Here is a 21032-nt window from a genome sequence, read left to right on the forward strand (position 1 = left end):
AGTGTTATTAAACCTTTGTCTTATAAAATTCATTAGTCGTTACAACATTTTTGGAGGCTTTAAGTCATCTAGGTGATTATGTTGGCCCTAAGGGCGGAGAAGTTAGTATTTATTTCAAAGCCCATCCTTCCATCTAACCAGATACAGGAAAATTGCTCACTGTATTTTCCCTAAGGCCCTTTAACATGAAAAAGTCCTAACACCATAATGCTAAACAATCACCTATGCAGCAGTCTCAGGTTCCAAAAGCATGGTTTGACCTTTGTTTTAAGTTTGTTCTAAGGAAAAACCTTATTCTCTAAGATTTATCCATGTTTATATCTCCTGCAACAGTTCACAAAAATGCACACAAAGGTTTACAGTCATTCTATACTGTTTCCATTAGAATTTGCATCAGCAATAAGGAAACACATTTGCTCTAGGAATTCAGAATATTGACACTCATTTGTTTTGTCCCCTTTCCTGTAAGTCACAAATATGCACTTTGTCAAGATAAGGAAATTGGCATTATTTTAAACTAGATGACATTAATGCAAATTGGCATTATTTTAAGTCATTAATGCAAGTCTATAGAATATGAAGTATTTACACTAAATTTTAAGCTTTAAAAGGAGATAATTCTAATCCACAAGGAGAAAACTCATTTTCAAAAGCTTTTGAGACAGCAGAGAATCAGAATCTTCTGGAATGCATTTCATACCAAGTCTGAAACTTGCCTCCAGAATTGCTCAAGAAGAAATGCTTCCTCACTTTTTCTCCCTTTGGATTAATGAAGGGAGCTAGAAATATTAGCTTCATTAGATTGAAAACAGTCTTTGTGTACCCAAAATCTCTAATTGGAGCCCTGCAGGCAAGACAGACTGCAGCTTATAAAGCAAGCCAAATACTTACCCCAACAGAGTTTCGTCACTTAGCTGGACAGATCCTTCTTGCATATTTTGAGCAAGAGCTGTTAGAGGAAGTTTTTTCTATTGAAGAGAAAGAAGAGTGCTTAGCTTAGTGCTATTTGCCCCTTCCAGATTTCCTAGCAGATTCCCCTCTAAGGTTCTTCTCTTCTTCCATGTGGTTTCTATTATACATACACAACTCATTCTTTGACTTTAACAAAACACCAAGTCACAAAGTTTCAAGCCTCAAGATTCCCTTCCTTGGATACTGTGCAAAGTATCTTCTTCTCAGTCTTAGTTGGAATGACTGGCCCAAAATCTATTTCAACTACCGCCAAAGACAAGCAAACAGCTTCAACTTCAGATCTAAGCAACTAGAGCTTGTCATCCATCTCTGTGCAGAGGTTTGTTCTGTGCACCCCTGGTTTCAGGAGGTCTCCATACTCAATAAAAGGACAAAACTTCAATGTTAGTTATTTCTAGTTCTAATGCTTTCAGAAAACTTCTTAAAGAGGAACAGAAATCAAACATGTACAGAAAAACATTTACAGTTAACTGGAGATGTCAGTGTGCAAAGGTAATTATAGATAGGAGGAGTTTGATAATATTTGCAGAGTATCTTCTCTTCTTAGTCAGGTCTCATGAAAGCCGTAAGTACTCAGCACACTGCAGAAACAAGTGAGCAACCTGACACTACAAAGGTAATCCAAGGTTGTGTTACAGTGTATTTGGATGGAGAATTAGAGCCATCATTTTACCAAATAATGTCCATGTGTGAGATGACCATAAGGGTTTTTTTCCCTTGGATAATTTGAGGCATAGCAGCTGATCAGTATTTAGAAGGTCAGACTGCATTCAGACTAGTCTCAGAAGACAAAGGACAATTGTACTTACATGTCTCTTATCAGGATCTGTACCATGCTGGCCCTGAAAACATGCAATTAATCGCTTCTGTGCAATATGGCAAACAGATCTCACAGTGTCAAGACGTCTCTCAATCTAGTCAGCAGGAGGGGGAAAGAGGAGGAAGAGAAAACAAAAGAAAAAACAGAAGTTATTTCCCTAGCCTCAGCAGAAAATCTTCCTCCTGTACCACACTTAAGTTCTGGGTTGCATATTTCTCAAGTTCTACAACTTACAAGTTTAGATACTCAGTAGAAGTGTCTGACAGCAAAAACACTTTGAAAGATACTTAAACTGCCTTTTTTCTCAGTGGAACGGTAATTCAGTCAGAGCTTGCAATGCCCACAAGACTCGACAGTGGAAGAAGGAGAAAAACACTGCCCCTCCATTATGTCTCAGGAAAAGTGAATCAGGTTAATGTGGCTGTCTGAGATTAACAACATATGCAGATACCTAAGACACTATTTTAGGGAGGAAACTGTGGGAACACTCATATTTTTTCGTTGTGACCTTGTAAAATAGAAGGTTGAAGACATACCTGACTGCTTCTTTACAGTGGGCCAAACCTATGGTGTTTCCTTCTCTGGCCATTAAATACAAGGACAAAGTTCCTACATGCTAAGCAAAATAATATTTTCAGGGAGCGATTACTGGGATTCAAAAGGGATGTGGAATGAAAAAAGAGGTGTCAATGCACAAACAAGAGTTCTGTTTATCATAGTATATTTGAAACACAGCTTATACATAGACTGTGAATATGACAAAGATATATATTAATGAACTGTTCTTTTAAGGGATTTTAAGTGGGGCATTTGGACTATTTTATTTCTAAGAACATCAAAAGCAAACAAAGTGATGAGCACTGGGACAGAACTGCTTATGGCACTGAGCTCTCTGTGCATAGCACCAAAAAGAATGCGGTTTATCTGCATTTTGATGACTCACCAAGAATAAAAAGAGGCCCTTTGGAATGACTTATATTTAAAAAGCAAGGGCGGGGGGAGGGAACCTAGACTTCAACTGTAGAAATAATCTGAACAGACTGCAAATTTTGACAGCTCTCAAATCACTCCTATTCATTTTCACAGGAGGGCAATAATTGTCTTCAGCTTTCCTATCATTCATAAATATAGATTTGCTGACAGAGTAGTAACTTTAGTACTAAATTACGATGTCCTCTGTTGGTTCCTGTTCAGGGCACCCTACCTGGATTTAAAACAGGAGAATTATCATTAGTTTTCCCAGAGGAGGCACACCACTATGTTCTAATGAACATAAAATGCTATAAATTCTCATTTAGAATGTTATATATCCAAGTAAGAATGACATAGCTTTTCCTCCAACAGATTTATTGGGCGCTAATGTATATGGGCATGTATATCCCTAACGTGGTTACAAGTGGAATATGTAACTAGGTTCCAACAGAAGCAGCTAGTAAAAACTGCAGCTAATCAAAGGGACAGTAGATCCAGCAGAAGAGGAGCCTTCAGGGGTGTGGGCTGGAAGAAGCTGCAAGGAAGATGCTAGTGGAGGGAGGCACAAACAGATAGGGACTTAGTGAAGATTAGCACAGAATCCCTGCTGTTGGATGCGAGAGTCCTGTCCCAAACACATGAGCAAGTGCAGGACTGGGCTCCTCAGTTCCTTTCAGGAGAGCACAGTTCTGCTATAGCCTGAAGGAGCACCCAAAGCTGGGCCTTGGGACTGTGCTGCCCAGCAGCCACCTTTGCAAGCCTAAAAGAAAGGGGAAAAAGACTCAGTATGGGAGGGCTGATGAGTCGACAGACCAACATAGGGAGACTTAAGTTTCACTGACTACATGAGGCATTAAAGGACTAAAAGCTTGAGAGCCACAAGATGAATTCAAGTTGAGGTGCTCAAAAAGCTTCATAAAAATCTATTACAGTAGAATAAGGTGCAGAAAATCTGCCCAGGGAGGAGCGCTCTGAAAGCACAAGGCATTGCCTTTTAGAGAGCATACATCAACAAGTTCAAAATTAAATGCACTTCAAAAAAACCTCCACATGAAGATACTGTTTGTGGTCTGCTGTTGTATCTAAGACAATTTCTGTTGGGTTATCTTCAAAATTAGATACCACCATCACATTCTAAACCATTCACTGCTAGTGAAAGCACTTATTTTGGCTAGGTCACATAGATCAGCCTTAAAACATTGAGCACAGGTTTTGTGAAGGCATTTATTTTTGCAAGGTCACACAGTTAAGACTTCTTAAAATACTGAACACAGTTTTTTTTGCCCACAGCTGAAACATGGTGACATCCTGTAACTGAACCATCTCACAGTTCCCAGCAGACTAAACACAGCCCTTGTTAGCTGCTCATGGTGACTTAGAAAGTTCCTTAGAAAGACTCTGGAGCACAAATATTCCCATCAGCCTCTTTCCCAGCAGTCTGAATGCCAAACTCAGAGGGCAGAAGACTCACAGGAGGAACATGACCCCAAAACTTCATGATACCATAGTCTCCTCTCTGATCTGCTTTTTAGTTAAAGAATGTCAGGAAAACTATGAAGGACATTAATCTTCATTAAGCTACCTCTGAACTGAAAATGTGACCTACGGGCCATGCTATCTGTACCCACAGGGCATCTTCAGTGTACAAAATATCATACAATTGCTTTATTATACACTACAAGAGCATGCCAGAAAGTGGGCCTATTGTGGAAGCCTTTTCAGTTCTGAATTATATCCCTTGTCTTCAGACAGGAATATATTTAACAGAGTTACTTAAAATGGAGTACTGTATTTCAGAAAGTAGGAAAAAAAAATAGCTATGGCCATCCTATGCCAAAGTTTGAGCTAAATGTAAAAAAAGAACACTGAGAAACATGTTTATAAAGCAAATAGCACCATGCTTTTAAGCTCTTTAGTTAGAGGAGAGCCTCCCTCCCCCTCCACAAGCCCCCAAGAGCAAACAAACAAGTGAGTAAATTCTTCCACTTGGGTGTAGCCAGTCTGCTCCGGGCCTGGGAAAGCCGTACTTGCAAAATTTTTTTGGCAACAAGCAGCAGTACTTTTGGCTTTCACTTCTTGTTACTACTCTGCAGCTAACCAAGAAAACAGATAGGTCCCTGAAGGCTACCAAGGTGTTTTAACATCCTGTATGTCATATAATTGTACACATCTCTTCAGAAATAAAAAATCACATTGTCAAACTGTTAAGGTATTTATAGTTCAAATAGCACAGTCCCTTAAAAAGCAGGGTAAAATGCTTCAGGTCTGCTCATTTCACCATAACTCAAGATGATTTCATGCACTGGTGTCAAATTCAAGATTTATTCTCTCATCTTCTACTTTAATCTGAACAGTTGGAGAGATTTGAAATAAAATGTACTTGTATCATTTGTTTGACTGCCATATTTCTCATACAGATCCTGAACTTAAGCATACTAGGATGTTTTGTAATCAATTTGAAATAACTCCATAACTCCACTCCATGTCCTGGGTAGCAGCTACACTGGCTTCCTTGCCAATTTGCGTTGTTCTAGGGTTTTTTAAGAAGTCTTTCACAAAGTAAACAGCGGCAGAAACATAGGTAGAACAAGTCTGTAGTCAAACTTGCTCCACTGAAATCTGTCAATCTTGTTACCCTAACAGTTACAACTAAAATTGCACCATGAAAGTAATGATTGATTAGATGGTATATTTTGAAAAAATGACAAGTTTGCAAACAAATCAAATGTCAGTGTGACAAATCTGAGAAAAAAAAAAATCTCAAGCTAAACAAGCATTTGTACACTTATTTAAAGCAATTCCAGACTTTCAGAAAAAAAAATTACACTACCTATTAGCATGAAAGTTTGCACGTTTTTTGACACTTATCTTGAGGCTTAAGTTGAACTCTTCAAGAGAAACAGAAAGGAAGACAGAAACCAGCTGAGCCTCATTTCTTCCCAGCAAATTGTCCTCCACCAGACTGGCAAGTTATCAGCACTAATGGTTCATATGTCTAATAAACTACCTCATCTAATTTAAGGATGCTTCATCCTCCATTTTACCAAGCCATATGATCAGATTCAGAAACAGAAGTATCTCAGTTTTTCCACTCAAATGGTATCATAGTTTTCTCAGGTGCTGAGAAGTCAGCCAAAGACATCCTTGTTTTCATTTCTGTCATTTGCAGGGGTTTTTTTTCCCCACAATAGGCACTTCACAAAATGCTGAAGGCTCAAACTTCAAATAGCATTTAAAAAAACAGTCATTAACTGTGTTACAATACCTGCAACAGGTCTTCACTGAGTACCTCTGTTTTCTCAGCCCTAAGGGAAGAAAAAAGACAACTGTCAGACTAATTAGCATGTGCAGGGTCAAAGATTGCTACAGTGCTTGCAATGAAACAGTTCAGTTTCAAGTTATAATCTCATTACCACCAGGTTCACATGTCATGCATCTTGTTGGCTCCTGGCCTCCCACAGTGGACTTGCAGCACTTGCCCTGAACAAGGTGCTTGAAAAAGCCTGACATCCCCAGCATGAATCCACTGCACCAAGCTCTAACAATACCTCAGGCTGCACAAGGTTTGACACAAAGCAGATCAGAATCCAAGTAACTTCACTAGAATGAAAAGATGTATTGAATCAACTTGAATTTCTCCTCATGTTGGTCATGTTAATGTTATCAATGCACCAGAATATAAAAGAATATAAAGACATGAGAAAAGCAAGACAGACAACTTCTTCTGTTTTACCACTGCACAGCTTTATCAATCAGCAATTGGTGGAAACTGTGACCTCACCAGAAGTTAATAGTATTGCCAGTAAAGATCTACCCTCAATAGACAAGCATCTGAATACTTGCACATATTTCCAGACAAAATATTAACAGTTGTTACAAATGCACAAACCTTTACACATACAATTCCACACCTTTTTCCAAACCCAGTTTACACAAACTTTGAAGTGTTTAATGTTGACACATATTTGTTTGGTGTTAACTCACTTGCTATGACACTGCTACCTCTGCTACTTCTCTAAATCCTACCTCTGCTAGTTCTCTAAAATAAAGACAAATTTAGTTCACTCGTGATCTCTTCTACTTGGCTGTTCACCATTACTACGAGTCTGTTGCTATGAGGACCCGGAGGTACTCCAAAACTCCCTCTTCCTGTGCAGACAGTTTCTCCCCTATTACCCTAACTTCCTCCTGCTATCTGTTTAATTAACCTACTGCAAGACTGGTCATACACATTTTCTTGATCAGCTGAACACACAAAAAGCCTCCAAAGACAATATTCATTCACTTTAAGTTCGGTGGGGGTTTTTAGTTTTTAAGGTATTTGACTTTTATTTCATGGCACATTATCATAGAATCATAGAATGGTAGGGGTTGGAAGAGACCTCATTATCTGCTTGAACTACTTGTGAACCATAAAGTGTTTAATAATTAAATACTAGAATACAGTAATGCTCAAAATCTCAACAAGACTAAGACAAAAGCCACTTAAATACTTTGACAGCAACACAAACTGCAAGCCCTGTAATATTTGTTTAGGAAAACACATACAAGACTGATAAACTTCTCTTCTTTACAAATAGAAATATTCTGTCTGATCAAAATCGTATCCTGTTAGAGAGCAATTATTTGACTATACAAAAAACCCAACTTTTCAGTCTTGCAAAATCCCAACAGAAATTACATCGAAGAACTCCAGAGTAAGAATACTCCAGTTACAACAGCACATTTCTTAAACAGATTTTAATCTAATCTTAAGAGGCAATCACAATACATCAGCTAACTGATTAGACAGAATAATACAGGGCTACTAAATATTTCTGTTAGGAATACCATGCTGTATATTATAATGTTTGACAGAAAACCCTTGAGCAGCCAGAGTGTGCAGTCTGAAGGACAGAAAAAGAGATGAGCCACCTCTATTTTTAAGACTGAATTTGATCATATATGTGCCGCCTTTGATTACGAAAGGGTTGTATTTACCATGGCTACCGTGGGTTTTGGTTTCAAGCACCATTTTGTCCTCAGTTCTGTTTGTCCTAGGTGAGTAGATGCATTTCACTAACAGTTTTCGTGAAGTTAAATTTTAACCACCTTTAAGAAAGAGTGTGTGATACACTCTATACGATGCTACTGAATGGCATATCACTGCAGCTTTGTATGCCCCCAGATCCATCCTGACAAACAGTTCAGCTTAAATAGCAAGACAGCCCAAGCAATGCAGATAAAGACATCAATTTCAAATACCTGTCAGACAAAACTCCATCCTGATCAAGGCAGCACACCAGGCCAGGACCAACAGACTAAAGACAAAGAGCATAGCCCTGAGAAGGAAGCAGTCTGACCAGAATGCATTTCTCAGCAAATACAGATAAAGTGGTCTTCTGCTAAAATACAGTTTCTTTCAAAACCACATGCAGTTGTTTATTAATAAAACAGCCTACTGGAAATTATTTAATTTTGATTTTAAATTTAATTTAATTTAATTTAGTAAGAATAGCTACTTGAAGTTCCAATCATGTTAAGATTTCCTAGTGGAAGCAATCAACACTTCACAAAGGATTAGCATGGCAGTTTAATAGTGCTCCAGTATCTGGACCGCTAGTGGAGACACTTTCCGTGTAACTTGGAAAAGCAGGAAGACAACAGCAGTACCATAGACATGGTGTATGGGGATTAACTACGTGTAACAGGCCATGGCAAAAGCAACTGGAGAGCAGTTCCCTTCTCCATCTTTACACATATCCAGGCCTCAATCCCCTTTTTTTGCCTAAAATGGACTTCTACATTTACATTTTGCAACTAAAGTTTGCACTGACTCTCCTATCTGTCTCTCTAGTCCTTAACTTGGCTCAGGATAAGAGAAAGTCAGATTAGACAAAGGTGTTTCAGCAGGTGCTGATACCTGGATACTGATACACATGTATTGACGTGACATGAAACAGACATCAGAGAAATGAGGATCTGACATCCCAGGAGAGAGCACACAACCTTCACCGAAAAGGCAATTTTAGAAATAAAGTCACTTCAGGTGGTGTAATTCATAACTTCTAAGAACATTTAGTGTACTTATAACTGGATATATACACACCATTAAGGCACTGAACTGCTGATAATCACAGAACAGTGATTAGCTCGGTTCACAGAATTTTTCCTACCCATGCAGCAACGATTCAATTACTATAAGATTTTTAAAATTCACCGTTAGCTACTGAGAATCATAAAATGCATTTTATAGAAATTATCTTTGGAAGAAACTGTTATGATGATGCTAGTGATGCTCATGCAAGACTGTAAACAAACAAGGAATGCAGGTACAAAGACGCACACGGGCAACGTAGTACAACCAGTAGGGTTGACTCAAAGCCACCCCTTGCATGCCTTCCACTTCCTTATGTATGCTGTCTCCTCCCACATGATTACCCAGGACTCAATTGATTAACTTGCAGCACCTGTTTCTGATAACTGGAAGTGGTTTGCCAGCTGTATCACGTTTATTGAAGAAATTTCTGGCTGGTCCAAGTCATAGTCATACCCACAAGAAACAATGTTCTTTTTAATATTACTCCATTACACATATCTTTTGTTATACTACTATAAAGTTACCGGATGCTGTTCATTAGCTTCAGCCACAACATTATTTTAAAGCCACCAAATAGTAGAATAGAGCTTCTATACAGCTTTAGAGTCATTAAAAGTTTGATTCCTCTTTTATCCTCAGAAATTATATCCAATTGAGTAAAGAGCAAAGATGGCTCAATAGTGTGCTAGCAGAAGTTTGTTTCCATTTGAAATATATTTACCTGTGGACTATCTATCATTACATGAAGTGCAGAACAATGTTCATGTATTTATCTTGAGCAGTCTTTGCACACCTAACTGGTTTATCGAGGCTATAAAGTGACAGCTTGAAAATCCGGATCTTCTCCTTTGAGGTCAGGGATGTTTTCTGCAGTCATCGGTGGCAGCAGGACAGTGTTGCCAGGACAGCACTGATTTAGAAGAGCCACTCATGAGGATGTCAGGTTTGTAAATGCAGAGGGAAGGCCTCACCCTTCCTGCAGGCCCACATTCCACCTTTAATAAGGAAGCCAAGAGCCACTAAATAATACTGTTTTTCAGTGACTACAACCATGAATCAGAAAATGCAACTCTGATAGCAGTATGGTGCATCTGCTTACTGAGCAGAGAAAAGCAACAAACCATCAAAGCTACCTCTGTCTCCCTCTGAGTAACAGGCACTACTAGTTTAAAGTTTACATCTAATTGTGGTTTCACAGCATGCCAATTCCTTCTACCAACTAACTATAGAATTAACAAACTTACAGAAAATAACAGAATTTCTTTTTCACTGCTACTTAAGAGTTCTGTCATCCCTTGCTAGGTCTTATTTGTATTTTATCTAATCAGTAGCATGAAGTGATGAAGAAATTCTTCTGGAATCAGGACTTGATTAAGAATTGGAAGATTTAGTTGCAGAGTGTTCCCAAGGGCTTTATCAAGCCCAGCAGCACTGACAGTTGGCTTCCAGCCCAGAGACCCTCCACTGTAAGCTTTCCTCATGAGATATGATGAACCCAGTACATCCCAAACTGGGATTACGAAGCTCAGACTACAGCAGCTATGGCTGTTTACATTCCTAGCAGCTAAACTCAAGACAGACCAAACAGTTAATTCTCAGTTGCAAAACAAGGTTCCTCCAAGGCATTACTAAAGGGGAAAGCACGCTTTGCTGTCTGAGCCCCTCCCTCATTGAGGGCCCCAACATGCCGGTTTGTGACCAAACTGACTGTGCAGAAGCCATCCCTGCACTTCCAGACAGCAAGATCCAATGGCAGGTGGCAGTGAAACTGGGACCTGTCCAGTCCAGGGCCTCTCAACACCTTCTACGTGAGATGGGAAAGAACACAGCAGGAGCAGCAGCCTGGGGGTTGCTGGATGCTGCAGCCAGGGCTTGGCGTCACAGCCGACCGCAGCAGCAGCGTGCAGGCTGTGCCATCGCCTAAATATAAAATAGCTGCTTGACTGGCAGCAGGCCACTGGAAGCAGGAACGGAGCTGGTCTCCTGGGAAAGCACAGTTCCTGAGAACTGAAGGTGAAGTTTTCCTGCTACAACACCAAGCAGGATACCTGTGACACCAGAACCTTTATACGAATCATCTGGTACAAAGCTTTACGGTGAAAATTGAGCAGTGCACTTTAAAAGCCTGCTTCTAAAATCAAAACTGAAAAATCATTTGTTGCATCTATAATCACCTACTTAATGAACAAAGGGATAAAATACTGACTTCCTTTAAAATGGTACTTTCAAATTGTTACACACAGAGTTGTTAGAACATTCTGCCCACTATAAGCATCTGAAGCACTGAGCTCCATAGCTAACGGTGGCAGCAGACACAAAAAGCATCTCCTCATTTCCTTGCCATCCCTCTCCTGTACAAGACTTTGCTCAGGGTGTAAGACAGCTCAGGCTGCTTATAATAAAAATCTGACAGAAACCATTACCTTTCAATCAAATCAGCTCTCCAAAAAATCACCCTTCAGACAAACAACTTTGCTGAATGAGCTGAGGGGTGGCACCAGGTGGCAAAATGCAGGTTAGGCTCTAAGTACAGCTTGGTGAACGTCAATTTTTTCAAAGACAGTCAAAAAAGCTCAGCAGAGCTAGCTTTTCCCTTTCTGATACCATAACACTGAGGAACTGCAATTTTCAACAAAAATTTTGTTGACAAATTGTTTTTTCAAACAATTTTTCTTTTCCTTTCAAGACAGCAAATAGTGTGCTTAACGTGAAGTATGTCCTACTGCCTAAATGCTGGTGCTCTTTTCTGTTTGGGAACCAGAAGTAACTGCCTCTTTGCTTCAAGCAAAACCCAAGCAGTTTGAGAGCAGAAAGAGTGCATTTTTTTAATTCTAGACACATTAATTGTTATACCTTAGCTTGCTGTGACACTTTAACACTTTATTGCATGTGCCCCCAATTGGCCTTGCCTCCAAGTGTTTTATAGCATTATCCATTCTATTTCCTCCCTGCTTTCTGAGAAGGCACTTTGGCCCAGCCCAACCTAGCACACAGCTCAACTTGCAGGGCTATGTGCAGCTCACTGCCCGGTTCAGCCCCCAGCAGGCTGGGCAGAACAGCTCTCACTCCCCTCAAGGCAAAACTGGTCCACTCCTTTCATTTTACAGCCCCCTTCACACTTGCAGGCAAGACGCCTTCTCTGTACATCTGGAAACAGCAGATGAGAATTCCTGAGATAAAAGTGTTTATCTTCCCCAGGGAACAAATTTACATTTCTGTGCATAAAATGAAGAGGCTCTATTAAACTAGTACTGGAGATTTAAAAAAAAACATAAACCTTCACCTAAATAATATTCAAGACACCACTGGCTTCACAGCAGGGTCCTGTCCACCACAATGGCACCACTCCTGACCCAGGGGCTGATTGCCAAAGCAGGTCAGAGCTACAAAACCAGAGGAAGTTCACATCCCCGAAAAGCTAACAAGGAAGAAACAACAGCAAATTTGACACTAACAGCCATAAAAACTCGGACATTCACAACAGAATAAGTGACTCAGTTCAAACGTCAAAGTGGAAACAGAAACCTTGACTCACACGCTATGGATGGGAGGTGGAGCTGGAGGGAGGTGATGCCATGGGAGGGCAGTTCACTTCATGACAAAACAAGCCCACATTCCTGAACTCTGGAAAGATTTTGGCGGAAGCAAGGAGACATCCACCAGAAACATGAGCCAAAATTAAAGCTACTCTTCCCCGCTGTTTGGTTTTCCTTGTTTGTTACCAGGAGTAACCAGATGAGCTCTGCTGGTGAGCTAACACTCCAGGGCACCTCTGCTGGGTGCAGGACTGGCAGCACATCCTGCCTGCTTTCCACGTACAATAGGTAGGATTTGTTGCCAGGAAAAATGAAAGAATTAGCAGCTCTGTTCCAAAACAAGGAACTCAGAATTAGGTGACAATTTCCCTTCTAAAAGGTTTGCTTTTTTAACATTCACTAAGACAGTCTTCATAGAAAATATAACTTAAAGGTATTTCAGGAATACCAGCTTACTTTTCTCCATTTGACATTGTGTAAAATCCCAGGAACAGGCTTTCCTTTTAAGGCAGGTGAACTCTACATTTTGTAATACGAATTTATGGAATCTAATAATTAGATTTAAAACTTTTAAAACTAAAGGAAAAATTTCAATCATGGGAGAGACCTGAAACAGCTGTACAAGACCAGAGACAAACTCAGTGGTGCCTTTTCACTAAGGATGCTGGAGAAGCACCAACACGAAGGATAATCAACTCCTGGGTGCCATTTACTGTACACTTCAAGCAACTGATACAGTTGGCATCCAAATGTGAAGTAAATCACTGTTTATAACAATATCCTCAATTTTTAATTGGCTTTGACTTCAATAAATCAAGCTGATGCAGGGAGCTTCTTGATTTCTAACTTGGAAGAACATAACTCTGTCCTGCCCCTTCCTCCTCACGGGCAGCCAGGCTCACGCAAAGGCTCCTCATCTGAACTAGAATTCAAAATATAGGTTCTAATATTCACATTTCTCACTCCCTGCATTTTACAGCAGTGTGCCCAGGTGTCCAAAAAGGTCAATAGCAGCCCAGCTTGTATCAGAAATACAAGACTTGGTCCTGTGACCAGCAGAACCAAGAAAGTGATTGTCTCCTTGAACTTGGCACTAGGGAGGCTGCATCTCAAATACTGTGTTTGGTTCTGGGCCTCTCCAGACACTGAAGTGCTTGAGTGTGTCCAGAGAGGGGCAACGGAGTTGGTGAAGGTTCAAGTCTTATAAGGACCAGCTGAGGGAGCTGGGGGTGTTTAGCCTGGAGAAGGCTGAGAGGAGACATGATTAGGCTATACAGCTACCTGAAGGGGAGTTGTAGTGAAGTCAGGGTCAACTTCTTCAGTAATAAATGACAGGACAAGAGGAAATGGGCTCAAGTTGTGAGGTTTACATTGGACAACTTTTTCACTGAGAGGGTTATTAGGCTTTGGAACAAGCTGCCCAGGGAGGTGGTGGAGTCACCATCTCTAGAGATATTTAAAAGATGCATAGATGAGGTGCTGAGTGACGTGGTTTAAGTGATAAGCTTGGCAGTGTTAGGTTAATGGTTGGGCTCAGTGATCTCACAGGTCTTTTCCAACTGCAATGATTCTTCGATTCTACTCAGATTCTGCATTTCTGTATGCTTTTCAGAAGCTGTGAACTCTAACACATTAAAGGATCTTCATCTGTAATTGAAAAGCAAAAATTCTATAACCGTGGCCTTCATAAACACATCTATCACTTTTCAAACCCACTATATTACATCATATTTATTTTGCTTCCTTTGGCAGCCTGTGGCAATATTCAGCTCTATGGAGATACTGTAGGAGTTTGGTTTCACCTGCACAGCATTTTGAAGACAAGCCAGGGCAGAAATGTGTTTGGCCAAGTACACTTCTTACCACAGAAACCATAACGAACTTCATTATATCACACAAGTCCCAAATTAATCTTGTTTTGACTCGCCACAAAAAAAACTACCCCAGCATTCATACTGAAGGTAAGCTGATGAATTGGGATTCTTAATGTGGTTGGACTTTTTTCAGAAGAAACTAGCATGAGCCAAGGTAAGTATCAATATTCTGAGAGTTATTTTTAAACATTGTAAAATAACTTCAAAAGACTGCTGGATGATAGTCAGCATTTTCAACATTTACTTCGTATTTAGGGAGCATTGCTCGTAACCAGCCATCAGTTAGACTCAGTTTGCTTATTTCACCCAAATTAACATTATAAATTTCTGTACAAGTATTAAAATTACTTTTGTGATAAATCTGGTGATTGCTGATGAGTGGCAGTAGCAGAAGTCACAGCAAAGACTGTTGGTTTTGGAGAAGAAAACCAAACAGTCCACTTCCTACAGAAGGTCCTCATTACAGAGCCAGTTTCATATTAAAGTGATACTCAGGTCACCAATTTTAACTCCTGCAGTTTTCTGCACTTCTAATCCTTTAGACATTCTTTAAAAAAAATATGGTGCTACTTCATTAACCCAGATCTGTATCTTCAGAAACCCAGGAACTGCAAAACTACAACTGAGGCCTCAATACACGGATAAAGATTTCTGTATCTTACTCTTCCTTCTTCATTTTCTCCACTAAGTTCCTCCATCAAACTTCTCTTGGTTGCTCAATCTAAACGCTGAAACTTTGATCTTAGATATAGAAATAACCTCAGCCTTCCAGTGTTGAAGAATGACGCCTGCTTGCTCTAATTAAAGGCAGACTAAGCTTTAGACAGATAATCATCTTGGAAAGAAAGCAGACTGCTCCTTTGCAGTTGCAGGGAAACCCAGGACAGACCATTCTTATTAGGGGATCTGAAATTCCTTCATAAGTGAAATGGATCCAAGGCTCCTCTCCCAAGTGAGGCAGTAAATTTAGCTATTTAGAACAACTGTGACTCAAGCCAAATCCTATTTTAAGGCCAGTCTTAGAGGTACAGTCACTGCAACAAGGCCCTGCGCTGCCCTTCAGAACTCCAAACCCTCCTTGTAATATATACACATTTTTAATATTAGATATTGAGAACTAAACCAAATATGGTGCAGTTTGAGAAAAAATACTGTTCAAACAGTTAGGTCTATTTAACAAATCCAGGTGGATAATGATGAGCCACATGCACTTCATAATAGAGATGAATGTGAGCTGAACATTCTAGATGCCAAAAGTAAAACTGCAGTTTAAATGGAGAACCAGATTTAAAGCAATTCTGTTGATGGAGGAAGTGAGTCTGAGTTTGATAACTGCACATTTTTATTTGTATCCAGAAGGTTTATAAGGTAAGTGCTTTCAGTTGACTGCTGTCCCAGTAAATCAAATACTTACTGTGAATGTACTATTTCACACCATGAACAAAGTTTTAGCTAATAAAGTGCTCTCTGTATTCTTTTTGACTTTCAGAAAACCCAAATCTCTGCTCATCGTGTATGCTCGGCCCATATAACAAAACATGGCTTCTTTTTTAAAAGCACATTGAATTTGTGAAAGTATTAGTACCTCCTGAAGAAAACAGAAAGTGTTGCTGTAGGGTATTAAAATTCCAAATGCCTAAATCCAGCCAGGATGAAATCCAGCAGCTGTCTTATGGTTTGTTTGGTTTTTTTTTTTTTAAACAAAGTAAGAACTCCTACACCAAGCTGTCACAAATTAGTGATAAAAAAACCCCAAGAAATCTGAGACAACTCTAAGCTACACAACAAAAATTGTAAACCAACCAAATCAAAATGTATTGTCTATACCTTGATTTCTCCCCTTTCAGTATTACCACATACATTTCTGATGCTATGTGCATTCTACTTAACATTACTACAGAACTTTAACATTCCAAATGTCAATTATTAATATAATCTATTTAAAATATATACAAACATCCTTACATATTGTCTTGATAAATAATTGTTTTTAGTATTTAACTGCCCAGTATTTATTTGCATTAAATGTTTATTTTCACACATGATCCTTCACTCCTCCAAGCAAACAACAGTGTTTTACTTGTGTAGGATAATTTTATCTAATGCTAACTGGGTAAATTTTTTGTTTAAGAGATAGTAGAGTAGAAAGCAACCTAAATGGTTTGTTATTCCTTAATCTCAGATGTAATTTTACCACCTCTGCATGCCAACACAAATGAAGCTGCTGCCAAAATGGGAATTCCCCCTGCTGTCTTTGGGCTTTAACAGCACTCACAACCAGAGCCACACCAAAGCACTAACTCTGGTTGAAAATTAACATGGCCATGCAGCAGCAATAAAGCAGCCTGCAGCCACCTCCCTTTCCCAGGCTGGCCCTCCAGAGCTGCTCACCTTGTCCCTCCACAGCAGCCTGAATTTGTGCCAGCTCAAGTCATCACTAAATCAAATCTATGATAAAGAGCAAATATTGGATTCCTCCCCCATATGCTTCCCTACAACTTCTCTCTTTTCAAGAGTCTTGTCTGAAGCTGTACCCCTTACGCAAACTTCAGAGGCAGGTCCTTACATCCCACCTCTAAATCAGTAGCAGTCATAGTGCAGTGTCCCCCTCCCGAGGCAGCCCACGACTGCACCACTCCCTGTCTGCAAGCAAGGGAGTTGGAACCAGTGCAGGCTGGGCAGGGAGAGGGGAAATCTGTCCCTTTTAGCAACAGCAGCTATTCAAGAACAGAAGCTGATCCTGAAACTGCACCCTGAGGCCAACATTTCATTAATGCAGAGGTGACATCAGCTGGCAGAGCTGCTGAAAAAAGTTGCTCCTGCCACCCTCGACTGCTCATATCTATCTCCCTTTGCCCCATGCATGCATCTCTACCAATCAACACCTCCAAGGACTGACCTGGCTGAAAATTAATCTGGTTGGAAGAAGGCACATTTCAGTCAGACAGACTTCACTGCTGAAAACAAATATGCAACTGCAAAAAAGGTGTGGGAATAGATGGAAGGGTAGCTAGGGAGTCGGGGCTTGGCAGAAAGGGCACTGCTGCAAAGCATGATGCAGCTGTACATCCTGACCATGGAGTTAGAGCAAAGCTGATCGTTCTGTATAACAGAATGGCTCACAAACTTCCTACACATGGGTTTGGCAGCATTTAGTGTTAGGTGAGGGCCAGTCCTCTTGCCAAACCACCTGCTGACATGAGAACTACTTCACATTTAAAAATACACCCCACTAAAAAAAAAAAAAACCCTCAATTATATCCTGAACTTTCAAACAAGACAAATTTCCATTCCAGCCACAAAACATGTGGATTGCCCACTGACTCAAGACATTTTAAAATTTTACAATTTCTTTTACTAGAAGTTGTGCACTGGCAATGGCTGGAACACTCTGAGAAGCAGCACTGCCTTTTGCAAAGACAAGCTTCTTATAGTGCAGACATGTTTGAATATATGTAATATAGGAATGAGCAAAATACTCTCAACTGCTAAAAAAAACCCAACCTGGGCATTTTTTGCATATTTCTTTAGGTTTTTGCATATCTTTGTTTTGCACTTCATCAGGCCATTTCAGCTACATATTACCTCCAATTCAGAAATGAACATTTCATCAAAGGTAATGTTGTTCTTAATTTAACATAGTGTCCAGATAGGCCTATTTTAAGTTTGGGCACTCATAAGAGCAGTGAGATAAAGCTTTTGAAAAGGAACAAAACTGAATCAAGACAAGAAGCAAAAGAAGGAAATACAGAAAAGGCAGAACAATGAAGTAGGAATAGAAAGTAAGAATACAAAACGGAGTTAGAAGCTTTGAAATAACAATAAAAAAGCATAAGGGAATACAGGGACTTGAAGTTACAGAATTAGCTAACAGGCTACTGACAAAATAGGGTTTATTCTTTAAACATCCTATTTCACAACGAAGCTTTAGCACTGATTTTCTGATCAGTAGCCATGATTAACAATTAATGGCTGAACCCTTTATCACGTTTCACGAACAGGAAAGCAAGTTTCTGAGCTACGTTTGACAATTAGTCTGCAACTGAGACAAGTCATCCAATTACTGGGGTTTATGGCCCTGGATATAGACATCTGTTTTTATGTTGCTTAGATACATTGTATACAAGACCCTACTAATATGTATAACATGCAGAACTATTCCATTACTGCCCTGCAGTGTTGCACAGGAAGCTTTTTGTTACTCTTCTAGCATGAAACTGAAAGTTAACTCAATCACTAGAGTTTTGAGAAAGAAACAGAAGCCTCAGATCGACAGTCTAATCAAGGTTTATTAACCTGTACTGCATTTCCACACACACTTGGACCTGCTGTTACAAAACCAGGATTACTTTATCCTACTGTTCCATTCCTACAGAAAAACATCAGATCAGAACACTTAATCTGCGTATTAAATCGGCTTACAGCATGACAAACCAGTTAAATGTTCCACTGAACTAGAAGCTGCAACAGTTTAGCTCACACATTTCTTTTTCTGTATGAAAATGTATCTTCATTTTCTAGAGAAAACAGAACTTTCAATCAGTTGAATTAACAAGGATTTTGTGCACACGTGGCATGCTCCAACAGCATTAATTGCTCTCAGCAACAACCCATCTTTTCTGAGCAATGCTCAGCTGTACAAGTTACCATTTTTTCTTTTATTAATTTTCACTCTGGAGGCATCATTGGGATCTTTGGACACATGCAATTTAGCCAGCAACTATCTTCATCCAAAAATCTCAGTCTGGCAATTTGTGGGACAGGTCAACTTGTCAAACAGGAGGGAAAAAAATTCCTCCTTTACCAGTCCTCCTCACCTAGAACTGATTTGGCTATTTGGCATACTTGTGTGTTTGCAGATCCCCTGGCTCTTTGATCCACTCTGCAGTCAATCCAGGATGTTCCTGTCATTTTGCAATGCAATTAACTTCACAAGAAAACAATCTGTGTCAAGGAAAAAAGGCTCCACCTCACTCAGAAGAACTCGTGACCTCACCCCACTGGCGTGTATTGATGAACACCCGTTTCCTGGTGAGACACCAGGACTGTCCAAGGACAAGATGCACAACTATTCTGAAATGCTTTTCTCAGCAATGACAAACTCAAAGCTTTCAAGGCTACTTGGTTCCTAAGGAATACAGTTAAACAAAATGTGCTAATTCAGTCAATAAAGCAATGTTTCTGATAAAATGGATACTTGAAAGTTCCCTACTTTTTTTCTTGTCTAGACATCAAGAGCTGCTCTAAGCATTACAGTGTTGGTGAGGATCAATTTAGCCTTGCTTTCAAGACCAATACCTATAACAATTACGCAAACTTGAAAAAATGAGGGAATCAAGCACAGTTATCTGTTCAAAACCACATTGCTACTCAGTTCTGAATTACCAAGATCAATCACACCTTACCCAGTTTAATTTGTGTTCTTAAACTCACACAGATTTCAGATCAAAGCTGTGCTAAGGCAAACAAGGGACAGCTAATTCCTGCCTTATGTAAGGCCAAACACAGTGGGCTGGAAGTCTCCTAAAACACACTAAAAGAGCTAATGGAGCACTAATGGAGCTACTTCTTTTAAGTTATGAAATCTTTCTTTCTAGAAAGTGTGCACATTAAAAAACATTTCTAACACACAAAGACAGTTTTCATTTAACTACTTCCTAAAAAGATCATATGTATTTAGCACTTGCTAATACAATGACCTCTAAAGAACAGTTCTGGTCACAGATCCATTATCATAACCTAAAAATACCATGCAAGTATCTTAAATACATTTGCTTTCATAAATTCCAACTGTATCATATTACAGCATCAGGTTGGAAGAGCTTGTTAGATCACCTCTATCTATTTTAGCAGATTAAATCATTACTATTTTAGGATTTTGACTCTGGGCATCACCTGATATTAAAATTATTTTCACTAATAATCATAGTCATATCAGGTTAAAATCATGGAATGACAGCTTCATCCAAAAAGATGGCAATACCAAGGTTTTGTTTATATGAATAAATATCAAAAGCACTGGACTTCCCCTCCAGAGGTGACTGTTCAGCTAAGCAGCTGTCAGTAAAGCAGGTTAAAGTATAGTTTTACCTTGAACTATACAGCTGCTATGTCAGACACCAAAACCTCCACCTCAGATGTACCTAACACCCCTGGACAACAGATCTTTTCCTACTCTTTTATCCTCCTCTGCTTCCCACAGGCAGCTGCACAGGTCTGGCTCAGGACAGTGACTCAAGCTCTGGTTCAGTGCCGTGACCACAACCACAGTGCACCAGTTTTGGCACAATCATTATGGCTGTCCTAGATCCTTCAAAATCTTGTGAAACCACGTGAGAAATATCTGCATGGGACAATGACATTTTGATTAATGATTTTAAGGCAACATAAGCCTGTGCTTTCCTGAGGCAGATGCTCCTTTTATCCTTGCTGTGCATCCCTGATCCCTAGCAAAACCGGAAGCCCAAGATGACCCAGCTACAACAGATACAATGGCATATCACTGTTTGCTGTGACTGTTTTATCACTCCACTGATCTGTTTCATCAAGCAGCAGTATGACAAGAGCCAAAGGATATGAGGATATGCATGCAAGAGAACAATTAATTTTTCCCAAATCCCCGAGTTTAGAATCTGTTAATTTCTCCTTCTTCAACAAAAATCTCAAGTATGCTGCCCACTCAGCAGCTGACACGCAAATCTGTCACAAAATTATACAATACCTTTTTTTCTTCTAACCAATAGGCTTTATCTAGCTCTCTTCTGGAAAGCACGTTTTTA

General features: G+C 39.7%; 1 protein-coding gene across 4 annotated transcripts in view; it reads right to left on the reverse strand.

The window, feature by feature from the left end:
• ARHGAP17 (Rho GTPase activating protein 17) overlaps window positions 1-21032 on the reverse strand; it is a 48657-nt gene that overhangs the window by 19185 nt on the left and 8440 nt on the right. For all 4 annotated transcript variants that reach the window (XM_061992278.1, XM_061992274.1, XM_061992275.1 and 1 more), the window contains exons 2-4: window positions 6030-6069; window positions 1782-1886; window positions 892-968 (exon numbers count right to left, since the gene is read on the reverse strand). In XM_061992278.1, coding sequence (XP_061848262.1) covers window positions 892-968; window positions 1782-1886; window positions 6030-6069 — 222 coding nt within the window. The remainder of the gene's footprint in view (window positions 1-891; window positions 969-1781; window positions 1887-6029; window positions 6070-21032) is intronic.

This window comes from Colius striatus, chromosome 3, assembly GCF_028858725.1.
Source record: "Colius striatus isolate bColStr4 chromosome 3, bColStr4.1.hap1, whole genome shotgun sequence".
Lineage (NCBI taxonomy): Eukaryota > Metazoa > Chordata > Aves > Coliiformes > Coliidae > Colius > Colius striatus.